The sequence below is a fragment of the Rhyacophila brunnea genome, unplaced genomic scaffold (genome assembly GCF_057557595.1).
Source record: "Rhyacophila brunnea isolate RB1 unplaced genomic scaffold, BYU_Rbru_1.0 scaffold_1, whole genome shotgun sequence".
Taxonomy (NCBI): domain Eukaryota; kingdom Metazoa; phylum Arthropoda; class Insecta; order Trichoptera; family Rhyacophilidae; genus Rhyacophila; species Rhyacophila brunnea.
The window spans coordinates 56,261,682-56,278,385 of record NW_028232751.1 but is presented as its reverse complement, the minus strand read 5'-3'; the positions used below and the strand labels follow the sequence as shown (position 1 = coordinate 56,278,385).

At 33.6% G+C, this 16,704-nt stretch overlaps 1 protein-coding gene across 5 annotated transcripts; it reads right to left on the bottom strand.

Annotated features, from left to right (window-relative positions):
• Positions 1–7,907: 7,907 nt before the first annotated feature.
• On the bottom strand, positions 7,908–14,696 carry LOC147079989 (uncharacterized). Of its 5 annotated transcripts, none has more exons than XM_085954154.1 (9): positions 13,506–14,696; positions 11,773–12,645; positions 11,320–11,400; positions 10,965–11,045; positions 10,611–10,691; positions 10,257–10,337; positions 9,903–9,983; positions 9,602–9,793; positions 7,908–9,423 (listed from the first exon to the last, which is right to left on the bottom strand). In XM_085954154.1, the coding sequence occupies exons 2-9, from the start codon at positions 11,849–11,851 to the stop codon at positions 9,269–9,271; spliced, it is 831 nt and encodes a 276-aa protein (XP_085810280.1). In that variant the 5' UTR covers positions 11,852–12,645; positions 13,506–14,696; the 3' UTR covers positions 7,908–9,268. The 5 variants fall into 5 exon arrangements, with proteins under 5 accessions (XP_085810280.1, XP_085810450.1, XP_085810200.1 ...); XM_085954324.1 differs by having other exon boundaries at positions 12,260–12,645; XM_085954074.1 differs by having other exon boundaries at positions 11,773–12,594.
• Between the last annotated feature and the right edge of the window lie 2,008 nt (positions 14,697–16,704).

Here is a 16,704-nt window from a genome sequence, read left to right as displayed (position 1 = left end):
TATACTTGGCCTGTTTTAAGCTTTGAGACAATGTGTGAAACAAAGGATTTAATATTCATAATGAAGTATTCACTTCTATTATTTATGTTCATTTTGAAACCGTGCGATTCCCATGACTTGGCACCACCATATTTAAGAAGAGCTCTGGAACACATCAATTTAGAGACAGAATGTGCCATGTACTGCCAGCACATAATGAAACAGTAAGTACAATTATCATTTCAATTGCATTCTACGTATACAGTAATACCGCACTTAGGAACTACGGGAGATCTTTATTCAGCAGTCGACTAACTCTTGTTGATGATGATTATCAAGATACGAGGGGAGTTCCATTAGTTCGCGAAATGGGACAGAAAAAAAGAATATATATATGTTTTATATTTCAATATAATCTCCTAGGACATGAATCCACTTCTTACAATTTTTCTAAACCTTCATAAAAATAATTTTCTGATTTGCCTTCAAAATGCTCGTTTACGGCTACCTGTAGGGACTCATCATCATCAAAATGTTTTCCATGAAAGTCTTTCTTCAAATTTGAAACCAGGTAACAATCACTGTCTTTGATTAGTTTTAACTGACCATTTTCCAAAAGGGCATCTTCGATTTTAATACATTTCGTGTGTAGTGACGTCATTTGGCCTTTCACAACGGTCATCATCTTCTAATGACTCTCCACTTTGTTTTAATAAATGTGACCATTTGTAAATCATGGTTTTACCACAACAAAGAGTGCCATAAACCAATTTCTTTTCATTTTGGAACTTACTACTTTCATCACCATTCCGCGAACTTGTGGAACTCCCCTCGTAACCTCATTTGACATGTAGGGTAGGGTGGTACAAGAGCGCGCAGTGTGCAAGAGTACGCATTCGATTTAAACTTACCGCATTTGACGTTAGCTGATAAATTCAGTCACTATATGCTAGCGTGAAGTTGTAATGTGTCACCGTCGCGAGCCGTGTGTAACTAGGCAATTATTTACGATTCCAGGTAACAAAATCGTTTTTTTGCTTGTTCGTTATAATATTTAACTGTTCTGGAAACTCTCTCACATGGAGGTTCATTGCAATAGAGTGTTCTTGTATTATTATTTATATTACAAATCTACTTAATTAGCAGTTACACGACAAAAGTTTGACAGTTTGCCCTAGATGGCGATAGTAGTATGTTTTTGACGAAATGTTCGCCTGCTGTGCATGAGTGCGCTGGGACGAAATGTGCAGGAGTACGCGCGCACTCTTGCACGATACGTTAATTGCTACTGTTATTATTGTTTACAGTTGAGGACTGGATTTAGTGCAAAATATGCCAAGAATAGTGGCACGAGAGATGCACTGGTTATTTGGGATTTGGAGATTATATTTGTGATCTTTGCCTCTGATTATCCCATCATATAGTGTCTGCGCACTGGTGTACACCCTCCTGCGCACTCTTGGGCTGCAGGGTGCACACGAGTGCGCACATTAAGTTTTTTTTACTTTTTTTATTATGTGTTGTAATAGGTGAGAGTTAGACGATTCATATTTTTTCTTGTAACAGATAGATAACCAAGAGTTGAAATAAACTTATTTTTGTTTTCCTAAAATGTATAGTTTTATTTGCACAAATTCTGAAACCCAAAACTGCACGCTCTTGTACCACCCTACCCTATATATTAATTCAAGATATTATATTGTCAATTGTAAATTCATTATTCAAAGTAAAATTAACAGAAGGATTAGCGATTCCTAACCTACAAAAAATAATATCTGCTTGTTCTTTCACCTGAATTTTTAAATTATATGTGACTTACATTATTTCAATCTTTCTATACCATCATTGATTGTACAATACCTGTAATCTAAAACCATATCGCAGGTGATTACATGTAAATTGTATGTAAAACATTTCACCGTGGCACAGTTCGCCCTGAGCTTTCTTATCGGAAAGAGATAACCGTATAATATACAGTCATCTCTATAGCACCGAGATGAAAAAAATACGCATTGTTCTGTATTTCTAATTACATACCTATTTTCTACTATCTTTCCCTTGTATTTCGATAATTTTTATTACGTATTTTGTGTTTTAGGTACAAGTCGATTTACAGGAAGCCAGGCGGGAACTGTGCGAATTTTCATAGCCTATTTTGGCAAAATTCATGAATTCAAAAATGAAAACCTAACCTAATCAATAATCCAGTATATCGGCTATTTTCAAAATCTGTTTGCTGCAGGCTTTCTGTAAACCGACCAGAACCGTGTCTTATTTAGACATGAATTTTATCTCAGTACTATACGACCCAAAGAGGTTGGATAGTCTTTAATATACAACCATATATTTCCGATACAACATTTCACGGTTAAGTGTGGTACGGTGAACTGCATACGTACAAGTTTCCGGACACGGTTCTTTAGATCTCAATTTTTAAAATAAATAAAATGATGGAACAGATAAAATATTCTTTTGACCAGTTTTGTTACGTGTATTGTAAATTATGAATGAAGACCCTCATCTACCAATCGGGCTACTCATTTTACTAGGACTGGCCTTGATGACACTCTTGAGTGAGATCGCCCTGATTTTTTTAATCCAATTTAACAATGTTAGTTATATTGAAACGTAAAACAATAATAAATAATGATCATACATAATTTCGAAAACACTTCTGAGAAAATATTATAATCAATAGAAAAAATCTTTTTGAAAAAAGTAAGACACCTCGCAGGAATCGAATCTGCATCTCTCGGGTTTCGCGCCCACGCACACAGACCACTATGCTAAAGGTACTATACTAAATTATGACAAATTTTAACTAACGGCTCTTATAATACTCTCTGAAGCGCTTTCTAAATTGAGCTACTATTGGCTATCGGCTTTTTCATCTTGGAGTGATCCGTGACATCGGCTAGTAACTATTAAAGTAATACTAACATTGATTTAAAATACATATATAACTGAACTAAACGAGCAATAACAAGTCAAGACATCAAAAGTTAAAGATGGGCGAACCGATTTTTAATTTAAAATATGTGGCAGATGTTGAGATATACTATTCCTGTGAGATGTCTGGGGTTCCAGCGGCTAGCTCAGGTGTCCATCGAACTCCGGATTCACAAAAAAAAAGATAAAAAAGGATTTATATATGTTGGTAAAATTAAATAAAACACTAAGTCTTTCTCGTGCCGTCTTAGCGTTATATATTTTAATATTTGGTTGTACAACGTTACTTTATAGTCCATTACATATTTTGTTGTCTTTTTCTTTTTCAAATTCCCCGTACCCACGCCGTCCACGAAAAAGGACTCTCGTGATTGGCCAAATTTTATCGCGTGATGCTTTTGATTTGACGAATCACGAGGACCACCCTGGCGCAGGCGCGTGGAGATTTTATCGTTGCCGGCAAGCGCGGCAAAATTTATTATATATGAATACTTATATTTAGTCTTAAAATTATCTCTCTCATCCATCATCATTTACACTTTTTAAATTAAATTAAATTTATCTTAATTACACCTCCCAATATGTGATTTTCACACACCGGACGAAGGTCTTTACTTATGAATAAAAAAAAAAATACGTAGTTGAGCAAGGAATCAGATTAGATGTTTTATGAATCCGTTTCTAGAGGTCAGGGTTACGTTTCGACTTATGACTACTAAATGATTATTTTACACCGGGAGAAGCCCGCCTGTAACAGGGGTGTAAGAGTGTAGAGGGGTATAATTACAGGCTGCCAGAATATTCCCGTAAAGATATTACAGAAAAAGATTAGAATGAAATAGGAAAGACAATGAGTTTGACAGTTTGAGGTTATGAGATTATTAGGTTTCAGTAGCGCCGTGTGCGAAGCATCATTCACTGGCCAGTTTATGAGTTCCATCACCAACCAGTTCGTCAGATTTAAGTTTCTGCGTGAGCGGATGGCCTTAGTGCTAGCTACTATCATACGTGTATTGAGAGAAATATTGAGCTTATAACTACCATCTCATTTACAGTCATAAAACTACATGTTTCCAATATTTTAAGCAATAAAAATCATCAATTTTCTCTTTTTGTTACAGATATTCTTACACTAGCTATTCCCAGGTAGATGAAAACCTTCAATGTACATGCAAAACAAATTACATTGCTCCAACAACGCACTCAAAGGCATCATCAGCTGAGACAAATTCAGCAACGACCAGTAAAGAAAAATCTTCAGTTACAACTCAATCAATAACACCTGCTTCTTCTCACAAAAAAATCGGATATCTTTCGATGCTGCCAGAGTATTATCAACCAAATAACAAGGAAAACGAAAATAATAATATTATATTTTTATCCAATTCAAAATCACAAAAAGACTATAATAATATGGACTATGGACTACTGGGTCCAAGTTTTGCAAATACATTACATGAGCAACAGCAAGAACTGTACTTGTTATCCAATGAAAATGAATTTGGCTTTAGCAAACCAAACTTTTTGCATGAAGAAAAGCAAGAAACTAACACTGCCTTTAGATCTACTGAAAATGATGAAGAGAAAAATAATTTTAGAACTCATGATATAACCAATGGAATTAATGCAGCAAAAAAATTGAAAACTGTTGGTCATATTCTTTCTACAATTAAAAATAATGATAATGAAGAAAATTTACTATCCATTGAAAACAATTACGGCCTAGCAACTACTAATTTAACACCTCTAGTTCAAATGCCTCTTTATATTGACAGCTCTAGACAGGCTTCTTTGGATCAAATAGATTCTGGAATCACAATCAATATTTCCAAAGAATCACCAAACGAAAAAAATAATTTAGTATATGTTTTATCAAAAGAGAACACCTACGATACTGCAAAAATAAATCATGGTGGTGATGAATTGAATACAAATGCGACAACCCAATCGATACCCAATCGTGTTGAAGGGAGAGAGTCAATAGAAATTATTGCAAAAGAAATGGAAAATTTCATGAATTTACTGACATTTGCTAGAAACAGTATTCAATCAGATAACGTTGAAAAAAAATCTGCAATTTCTACCAATGGAAATGAAAATCAAAAGCTTAATTTTTACCGAAATAATGAATTACCGCATATATTATCTAAGGCCAATAACTATGATGAAATAATGGTTTCCAACTATCAAAACAATAATTTTTTAAAAAATAATGATGATAATTCTAATTTAGTTACTGAAACAAAACCAAATCAGGCTATTAGCAAAATTCGGAAAAATGTAGCAGAAGAAAAAAATTACATTCTACCCACATTCGCCAGAAATAGTTTGAACTCAGCATTGGAAGATAATGAAGATTATTTGGAGCACGGAGGAGAAAGTTATGCACAATCGATTGAAGATTTCGATTCTATAAAGGAGTCGGCATCTGCTGACTTTAATATTATCAACAAGTCCAAACAACTAGCCAATAACGGTCAAATATATGGAGATTCAATTTTGCTGGAGCCATCCCAACAAATTTATTTAAAAGTAGGAAAACTGTATTTGCCAATGTATTCTAAACAAAATGGAATGGATAAGATTGACTTAATTTTGGATGGTAATCAATTTTGCAATGTTGACATGACTGCATATTTCGACCATGCATCAGATGACTTCTTACAAATCATCAATTACATATGTAAAAAATAAATAAATTAATGTTTGATAACACTTTAAACCTAACCTTTATATTTAATTCAACGATACTCCTTGTTCTTTTACCTGATTTTTTAATTAATATGCGACTTACATTATTTCAATTTTTCTATACCATCATTGATTGTGCAATACCTGTAATGTGCTTAAAACCATATCGCAGGTGGTTATATTATGTAAATTGTACATATTACATTTCACCGTACCACAGTTCGCCATGAGTTTTCTTATCGGAAAGAGATGATCATAATATACTATACGGTCATCTCTATAGCACTGATGTGAAAAAATTACGCGTTGTTCTGTATTTCTAATTTAATTACATACCTATTTTCTACTACCTTTCCCTTAAATTTTGGTAGTTTTTATTATGTATTTTGTGTTGTGTTTAGTGTAAAGTGTTTTAGGTACAAGTCGGTTTACAGGAAGCCAGGCGGGAACCATGCCAATTTTCATAGCCGATTTAGGCAAAATTCATGAATTCAAGAATGAAAACTTAACCCAACAAATAATCCAATATATCGGCTATTTTCAAAATTTGTTTGCCGCTGGCTTCCTGTAAACCGAGAAGAACCGTGTTTTATTTAGACATGAATTTTATCTCTGTACTATACAACCCAAAGAAGTTGGATGGTTTTTAATATATAATAAAATAAAATAAAAAGCCTTTTATTTCTGTGCGATGAATGTTTAAAAGATACATATTTACAAGTAAAAGGATGATAGGCATCTCCAGGAATGCGAGACTCATTACACACACTGACCACCATGAAACCAGCGTTAGATGCAGGGGATTAGAGTGGACCCTTTTTTTCGTTGCTCTGCCTCGAGACCTAATACTTGCTCCACTCCAGGCTCTGCTCCGCTCCGGGTAAAAAGTTTTATTATATGTTTTTAGAATACAAATGTTTTGAAATAATGTTTATTATTCGTCCTATTCATTATTAATTTTCACAAAACAAAATTTCTGACAGCAAATCGACTTTCTTTATCTGCCTTTTCTGTCAAAAAAGTGAGGTTATTTATCACTCGGCAGTGTTGCCGTATTTCAAATAATTCCAGTGTTGCAAAGTGTCAAATATAATATTTTCATTGGATTTTAGGATGAAAATTTAATACACAAAACAACATCCGGAGCAGTGGAGCACTACAAATTTTCGGTGCACCGGGTAAAACCCCAGTGCTCCATTACTCCGTACTCCTGCCCCAAGCTTCGCTCCAACGCTCTAGTTAGATGACACCAAATCCAGTGTACGACCAAGACCTTTTCACAGTCGAACATTGTTTAAGATTAGAAAATTATTAAAACTGGTACCTATAATCAGATTCAATTATACAAGCAGAAAATAAATTAAAACCTCCTAAAATAATAAGTTTTTGTTGGGCAAAATCAAATTTTCTATTAAGTATGTGAAAAATATCAGCATACATACTCGCTGAGCTACCAGGAGGGAAATATACAGTGCCAAGTATAGTAAAGTAAAGTTAAAATTATGTTTAATCAAATTTGATCCCGTGTGCACCCCCCACATATATTTCTACAAAGAAATTTTCTGTCTCTCTTGGAAAATTTACGCAATTCAAGACAAATGTTAAGATTGCGCAAATTTTTACAGGACATACAAAAAACCATTTTTTTGTGGAAAAATGGAAACAAAGATATTAATAATTGTCAATATACATATCGACTGTAAAAAGGAAAAAGGGCGTAAACCACACAAAACAAATTTTACAGGAGGAACAAAAAATATTTTTTCAATGATTTTCTGTCAAAATCAAAATAAAAAATATACAGAGACCTCAAGTTCATGATGATTAATAATTTAGTGTATTATTTTCCCAATCTGACATTAATTATGTAAGTTATTAGAGAAAAACCGATAAAAATGATGGTAACATCCTTTTTCCTTACCAAAAATTATCAAACTCTTGAGAATTAGACAGCCTATACCCTTTTTCCTTACCAATTTCAAATGTCGCATTCATAAAATACATTGGACTTATGCAGCAAATAGTCTTTTTCCTCACTTATTTTAAATGGAATTCTTGTGGATGTGTTTTCTTTATAGTGTTTATTTATTATTTTTTCATTTCTCATGGTTTAATTATATTAAGATTAAAATGAGAACAATCATAATTTATTATTTTCAAAAAAAAAGTATTTTATTAAATCATAAATGACACATAATCATTACATAATACATTAAATTTACAACATAAAAGGACACAATAATGATGAATAAAATATTTTTTTTTTAATTACCTATTATTAAGGCATTTGAAAGTAGAATAATAAACATTGTTAATTAATATTTTCAGTAAAGCACCTTTTTGAAAAGGTATAAGACACAAAAAACAAATTACACTTTGAATACAGGAAAATAATCACAATTTAATATTTTCAGAAATAAAATGTTATAGTAAAAGAGGCAAACATAATAATTTTACAAGACAACACATAATAATTAATACTACAAACATGAAATTTACAATATAAAAGGGGGACAAGATACAACAAAAATACATTTTAATAATAATTTATAAGAACAATCAATTAATTTATTTTCAATAAAACAATGAATTAAATAAATGATGAAAGATGTTAAAATAAGAATATAGTGAGACTTCTTTATTACAAGATGTAGAGTATATTAAATATACATTAATTAAAAACAAACTACAGTAAAGTTTCATCAAGCAAATGGGAAATATTAATAATCATTAAAATAGAGTAATAAAAAATAAAATACAATTGTTTAGAAACACATGTACGATTATTCTGTATCAGCTGTAGAAAGGCTGTATAAATTATCCTCCTCGTCTGTCTCCAACAAAACGTCCGGTACATCTTCCAACATACTCATGGCTTTGTATTCGGCATGGTACCTACTAGGAATCACAGAATTCCTGCACAATTCCATTAAATCCTTCGATTTTGAAAATTTGTTTTAAAAATTGTTGGTCATATTTTTCTGGTGCCAACGACTTATATTTCTCACAAGTCATACATTTGTCTTTTTTTGGCGCATGAATTCCGATATTAAATTTGCTCAAAAAAATATTTTTAAACACCCTTTCCTTTACAATACTACGATTCTCAGTCTGTTCGTGGGCTTGGTATATTCGGTATATGTTCGATAAGTTCTTGCAATCAGACGTCAAATATTTTTTTTGTGTATTCACACGGTTGTAATGCGACGGAACTGCCGGCAACATTTCGATAAATTGCATCACTCGCGATGTCTGACTAGTGGAAGTTTTGTTGACAGGGACTCTCTTGCCTCGTTTGTCTTTCCGAGGTGTATTAATATCAGTTTTATTTAAAAATGTATAGCGCAACAATTTTTGCGATATGTCAAACGTCTTTATAATAAATTGTTGACAGACTTGATGTATTGTACCATCATTTTTTGGCAACGTATAAGAAAATGTTGCGTTTCTGTGCTTAACGTTAGGGCCAGTTTTTACATACCTGCGTTTGACTTCTTTTTGTGTTATGCAAGTAATTAAAAAAAAACACTTCTGCGACTCGTCAAGCTTCCAGTATAGGTCGAACATTTCACGACGCTCTGCTTCGCTGAAATTGCTGCAACATTTGTAGACACATCTCATGTTTTGACATGCCACCGGTTTCACTCCTTTATTTGGCACGATAATATTTTCGTTGTTGTAATGTGTGTAAGTAACCCAGGCCTTTAGACTTCTTTTCTCTCCTGAGATTTTTCATATTTTTCTTCGGAGGTTTTCTCAAAGCATCCTTTCCAACGATATCCTCCGATATTGCTGCATTTGAATCTATAACAAATGAGACAATTCATAATTATAAATACTAAAATATCATGAGTTTACTAAATTATGTCAGCTATCTTTAGATCATTCTGACCATGAGTTCATGGCCCAAACAGCTGTCAATAACTCAAAAAAGAAGTTCATTTTAAAGTTAATCTAGATCACAAACAATTGTAAAGTATACCTTCGTTTGGTGGTGTTCCTGGTGCTGGTAATATGATAATGGACCGGCTCGTTGAAGAACCATCTGGATAAAAAGGCATAACGGAAATTGGATAGCCATCCGCATCAGTAAATTCCATGGTATTTATGTCTCCATCATGGATACTATGCAGGGGAATGGTGTCACACTGCATGTACGAGTAGTCATTTTGATCTGTGAAAAAGTACACACATTAAGACTAGTGCCAATGATTATAATAATAACTAGCATATATTATAGATTCAAGCTCATCTTAGTTCTTTACAATAATATAACAAATTACCAATATTTGCTGATGTATTTGGTACTTGACAAGCATTTGTCATTTCCATCAGTGGCTCCCTGACACACGTGGCTTCGGCATCTATAAAAATGAAAACAAAATGCATTTTACTCGAGATTTATGTTATTACTATAAATAATACGGTGCATAGTTATAATATTTGTCCATTACAATGATTTTAATCGTAAATATAAGCGTACTTAGGACCAAGAAATGTGTTTGACACGTCAGATAATCTATAAACTGCATGGCGGTGTTTGCAGTACATATAGCAAATATTTTATTATATAATTATATAAATAGACATATAGATTCAAGCTCATCTTAGTTATTTACAATAATATAACAAATTACCAATATTTGCTGATGTATTTGCTGCTTGACTATCACTTGTCATCTCCATCAGTGGCTCCCTGACACACGTGGCTTCGGCATCTATAAAAATGAAAACAAAATGCATTTTACTCGAGATTTATGTTATTACTATAAATAATACGGTGCATAGTTATAATATTTGTCCATTACAATGATTTTAATCGTAAATATAAGCGTACTTAGGATCAAGAAATGTGTTTGACACGTCAGATAATCTATAAACTGCATGGCGGTGTTTGCAGTACATATAGCAAATATTTTATTATATAATTATATAGATAGACATATAGATTCAAGCTCATCTTAGTTATTTACAATAATATAACAAATTACCAATATTTGCTGATGTATTTGCTGCTTGACTATCACGTGTCATCTCCATCAGTGGCTCCCTGACACACGTGGCTTCGGCATCTATAAAAATGAAAAAAAAATGCATTTTACTCGGGATTCATGTTATCACTATAAATAATACGGTATATAGTTATAATATTTGTCCATTACAATGATTTTAATCGTAAATATAAGCGTACTTAGGATCAAGAAATGTGTTTGACACGTCAGATAATCTATAAACTGCATGGCGGTGTTTGCAGTAAATATAGCAAATATTTTATTATATAATTATAAAGATAGACATATAGATTCAAGCTCATCTTAGTTCTTTGCAATAATATAACAAATTACCAATATTTGCTGATGTATTTGCTTCTTGACTATCACTTGTCATCTCGATCAGTGGCTCCCTGACACATGTGGCTTCGGCATCTATAAAAATGAAAACAAAATGCATTTTACTCGAGATTTATATTTATTACTATAAATAATACAGTGCACAGTTATAATATTTGTCCATTATAATGATTTTAATCGTAAATATAAGCGTACTTAGGATCAAGAAATGTGTTTGACACATCAGATAATCTATAAACTGCATGGCGGTGTTTGCAGTACATATAGCAAATATTTTATTATATAATTATATAGATAGACATATAGATTCAAGCTCACCTTAGTTATTTACAAGAATATAACAAATTACCAATATTTGCTGATGTATTTGCTTCTTGACTATCACTTGTCATCTCCATCAGTGGCTCCCAGACACACGTAGCTTCGGCATCTATAAAAATGAAAAAAAATGCATTTTACTCGGGATTTATGTTATCACTATAAATAATACGGTATATAGTTATAATATTTGTCCATTACAATGATTTTAATCGTAAATATAAGCATATTTAGGACCAAGTTCAGTTTAGAAATGTGTTTGACACGTCACATAACCTATAAACCGCAGTGCGGTGTTTGTAGTATAATTATATAGCAAATATTTAAATAATTTTATGGTCTAATACGAACAAGAGATCATTAACCAATGATTAAGACACAATATAAGTTGTAACAGAATGTTTTATAACAATATACAGAGAATTAATGATGACGCTTCACTTGTGCGGCGTAAATATTTCAAGGCGTAATTATAAGGACTTACCGTTATTCTTTGTGTTGTTTATTTCATCCACGTTGACACCACACATTTTAAGAATATATTTGCTTCTTTCTGTTGCCATTTTCACTTAATTGATATATTTTAAATGAATTTTAACAGAGAGAGTGTCAAAATACGTGCTGGTTGTCATACGACCGAGCGAGCACTGTAGGTGGCTTAATCTTTATCTATGGTTCATACCTGAGTCGGCCAGCCGTCAGCGTTCAGTAAAACTTCCATTATTCTCATACATTTACGGATTAAGTTGCTTACCGCCCTTTTCCTTACCATAAAAGGTTGCTTGAAAGACTTATAATGTCATTGATGTGGTTTGAGCCCCTTTTCCTGGACGTAAAATTCACATACCCTTCATTTCCAAAAATCAAAAGCTAAATTTTGATAATAATTCGTCATTTGCAGCTTAAATCCTTTGGGCACACAATGTATTGAGTCGTATACTTTGCTACTCGTATTATCAAATAAAACCTACTTTGCAAAAACTGAGGGTTGCGCCCCTTTTCCTTTCCACAGTCGATATATTTATTGCATTTTCTTTTATAAAAAGTAGTATTTTTTGCTTTCGAGTTGAGGTTGTTGAGAATTTTCACTGTTTGTATTTTTTATTTTTCGGGATTTCGACCTCCGGTATTCCGGTCATTCGGAACTTTGTCCATTCGGGATTTCAGCAATCGGTATTTCGGCATTCAGGATTTCGGCCTTCAGGATTTCAGCTTTCGGGATTTCGGCCATTCGAGATTTCAGCATTCGGGATTTCGGAATTCGGGATTTCGGCCTTCGGGATTTCGTCCGGCACCCCTTGGAACCCTAATGACATACAATAATTATATGAGAAGATGTTGAAGAAAACTCGGCTTCCTGAAATGCAAAAAAACGCATTATTATAATATTGCATTTGAATGTACACCTTATCGGGCTCATCAGAAACATAGAGGAATTAAAGCCTTATCAAAGGCGTTTAATACCAAAAACAGTATATTATAGTGTATACAACTTCCTTTGCTTAACAGTGAATTTTTTTGTTGTGTAAACAAGACATAGTAATCAAGAGAATAGTTTTGTCTTCTTGATCACACTGCACCGAACCGTTACTATGTAACAATTTTAAACCAATACTAAGTTATCAAATCACATTCGCTCTGTCTGTACAGAAATGCAGCCAATAAATGATGACAAACCAGCTTGTGATGTAAATACTAACAATATTGTCACACATCAGTGGCGAGGGGAGGAGGTAGGCTGTTAAGATGCAACATAAATAGTGCACAGAAAACTTTGTCAGTCATACCTATTTGTTTTCATTGAACTAAGAATATAATTTGCAGATGGTGCTGGTTATTTTTAAAATTCAATTAAATCCTGTCTACACCAAGCCATAATAGATAATTGTCAAAAAAATATTTGTTTACCTATAAAATATCTAAAATTATGCAATTAAACATTAAACCGTACATCATTATTTTATGGATGGAAGAATATTTTAAGAACACTATCCTACTACTATATTATATACATTTGACCGACAAAGTTTAGTTTGCACTATTTATGTCGGATCTTAACAGTATACCTCCACTCTTCGCCACTGTCACACAGTTTATAAATCATACTTTCAAACGATAACACATTAAATAAGTTGCCTGCACTGCCAGAAGAATCTGACACCATTCCTAGTAATCACAAGAAATTTAATGAACAAATAAAATAAATGATGTTATTACCAAAATTAAAATGTAAGTAAGTACTTAAGTACAAGTAGACAAGTCCTCTTTGTTCGTGTCCAGTATCTTTTCTCATTTTTATTGAATAATGTGTTTTATTGAAACATACAATAAGTGACTTAAGTGAATTAAGTAATATTCAATGTGTCCACTTTTGACTTGCAGCACCATCTTAATGCGTTTTGGCATAGATTTTACTAATGATTTGCAATTGTTTTCGCATGTTGTTACCCCATTTTGATTACTGACTCGATCAACTTGATTTTTGTTGTGCAATCCATATTTCTGAGTATAGTGCAGATGGACCGCATGAAAGTGGTTCACCACTGAACCAGGAACACACTAGTGACGCATGCCCTGAACAAAACAATGGCTTTCGTCTGAAAATAACAGCGTTTTGTGTCCATCCTTTGTGTTTCAGTGACCAATCCATCCTCTTCTTCTTCCTTAGAGCAGTTTCTTAACGGATTTTCGAGCATTTTGCCCAATTTCTAGCAGACGACGCCGCACTGTTGAGGTATCTACACTTGTTCTAGCAACAGCTAGATCTTTTTGGAAGTCGTCGCTGGTCATCGTCATCTAATATGTAGTGTTGCCATAAATGTGAAGTAAAATCCAAACCAGTATGAAAAAATGCTTTGTCCACATTAATTTGCACAAGGGTGTATGTATTGTGAGATCATCAGGAATCGAACCCCATACGGCAGTGGATTATGGGACGGGGCCGCTGCTGATTATGAAATAGGTATGTCTTCTTTTTCTCATCGTCAAGTATGGGAACCTTACAATATATCATCAACGACATTCGTCCATCAACAGTTCAACAGTTGGCATTTGATATGGCAGTCACCTGTTGCTGTGACAACTAATTTATGGTATTGTCAATTGTCAATACAATCTTGCCACTTTTCATCTAGATAGAATTCCACTCCCCGGTTGTAATATTGTTCAGTCATTACGTAGGCATTGTGGCTAACGCCATAGATATCCTCAAATGAATCGTTAGGATAGTCAAAAATATTCTCGGAATGATAACAATATCTTAACAGGGTTTAAAAAATAACGTATTTATGAATACACGAAGCCAGTCGACAAATTAAGTATTTTTATCTGAGTATATAGCAACAAACTTCATTATTTATTATCAAACAAACAAGACGTCAAAGTCGTCAAATAAAGACAATAGACATTGAGAACCATAGATAACATACGTAAATTGAGAAATATGAATGCTGTAAAAAAAAAACATTCCCTACTTAATTTCTTATTAAATTGGCATTTTTATTTTGAAATAGTTGATATTGTATTAAGTTTATTTATTAAAACTTATCTAGTAGGTATCTTTTTCGGCAAAAATTATAGGACGCGTTGTTAGCTGTTGAAAATTTATATAGTAGGTTTTTTGTTTCTAACAAAACAAATATCGGAGAATTTGATAAATTCAGAGGTTCTTTTTATTTAAGCACCTATCTCTCCCGACCAAAAATGGTTACCTACCGACAATAATTAAAGAATTCCCATTATAAATCAAAATCAAGGGCTTTTTTTACCTCTTCCCAGCAACTGTCGAAATTAAATTTTAAAGACAAAATACCTTTTTTCTGATATAAATACCAAATAAACTATAGTATTTTCAGCTTTTTTTTCGTTTTAATACTGTATAATTTATGGTACACCGACCAAAATTATATTATAAAATACTATATAGACAATAAAATTATAGTAGTTACGTTAAGGTAACGATCTAATTGCCAATGGATCACCGGCATAATAGTTTCACATCTGAATTTGAGCTAATTGCGCGCATGTGCAGTAAGTAAATCGGAAACAGTTTGTGATTTGACGTTTCGTAATCTGTTCTAGTAAGAATATGATTATTTATCATCATCCGAAGTAGTTTGATGTCAAACGTCAAATTGAATTTCTCTTCTGAATTGCTCTTCTGAGTAAAGACAGTTTGTAAAAATGACAGCTGTCAAGACAGGACCTAATCTAAAATCGATATTTATTCCCTTATAGCCTCCACGAAGATTACCACTATACCTAACCAAAACATACTCACCGCAATCGGGCGTCCCCTGGAAACGGCAGACCAACAGCCAGCCAATCCTTTCAACACCGGAATCACAAAATACCATCAACAAAATGAAAACAAAACCAAATAAAAGGTCCTTTTCAGGACAAATCTTTGTGGCAGTTTCAGTTAATATCGAAGGCCTATCTAAATGTAAGGAGACAATCCTCTCTGCACTTTGTAAGAAAACTGACTGCGACATCTTACTAGTTCAAGAAACCCACAGAGGCCCAACCAGCCATAGAGATTGCAATTAGTCGTTGAAAGGCCACACGACCAGTAGGTACGGCAGTGGCATTTTCGTAAAAACAGGCACCAGCATAGTCTCCACTGCATTCTCAGATAAAAATGACATCGAAATTCTGACCATTGAACTCCCACGCTACAGCTTCACATCCGTATACAAACCACCCGCAGCAAACTTTGAGTTTGAAGAACCAAATAATTTTAATGCATCCGACATAAAATTTGTTCTTGGTGATTTCAACTGTCACAGCACAACCTGGGGATACAGTACAACAGATGAAAATGGAGCGACACTGGAAGAATGGGCAGAAACCAAAGGACTTCAACTTATCCACCACCCAAAACTCCCAGCCTCTTTCAACAGCGGCAGGTGAAGGAAAGGATACAACCCTGATAATATATTCATAAGTGAAAAGATAATATCTGCTCAATGCACAAAGCAAGTGCATGACCCTATACGTAGAACTCAACACAGGCCTATCATATGTGAAGTTAACGTAATGATTAAACCAACCATAGTCCCATTCAAGAGACAGTTTATCTTCAAAAAAGCAAACTGGGAAATGTTCAAGGAAGACCTCGATAAGGCAGTAGATAACCTGCAGTCACTACCAGAGACTTATGATGAATTCATTGAGGCGACAAAGAGAATCTCTAGGAAGAATATTCCAACGGTGTGCAGAACTGAGTATATTCCAGGAATGTCATCTGAAACAAAACCTCTGTTAGACAGATATAAGGCACTTTACGAAGAAGACCCTTTTGCTGACGATACACTTGAAGCAGGAGAAAAAGTATTGGAAGCAATATCTGAGGCACGAAAGGAAAAATGGTGCAATCTCGACATGAAACAAAACAGTAGGTAAGCGTGGAAAGTGA

Coding starts and splice junctions, on each gene's coding strand:
- LOC147079989 (XM_085954154.1), bottom strand. CDS start 11,851: ATGGCAACAGAAAGAAGCAAATATATTCTTAAAATGTGTGGTGTCAAC. Junction 11,401..11,772: donor AAACAACACAAAGAATAACG/GTAAGTCCTTAT, acceptor TCATTTTTATAG/ATGCCGAAGCTACGTGTGTC. Junction 10,692..10,964: donor AAATACATCAGCAAATATTG/GTAATTTGTTAT, acceptor TCATTTTTATAG/ATGCCGAAGCCACGTGTGTC.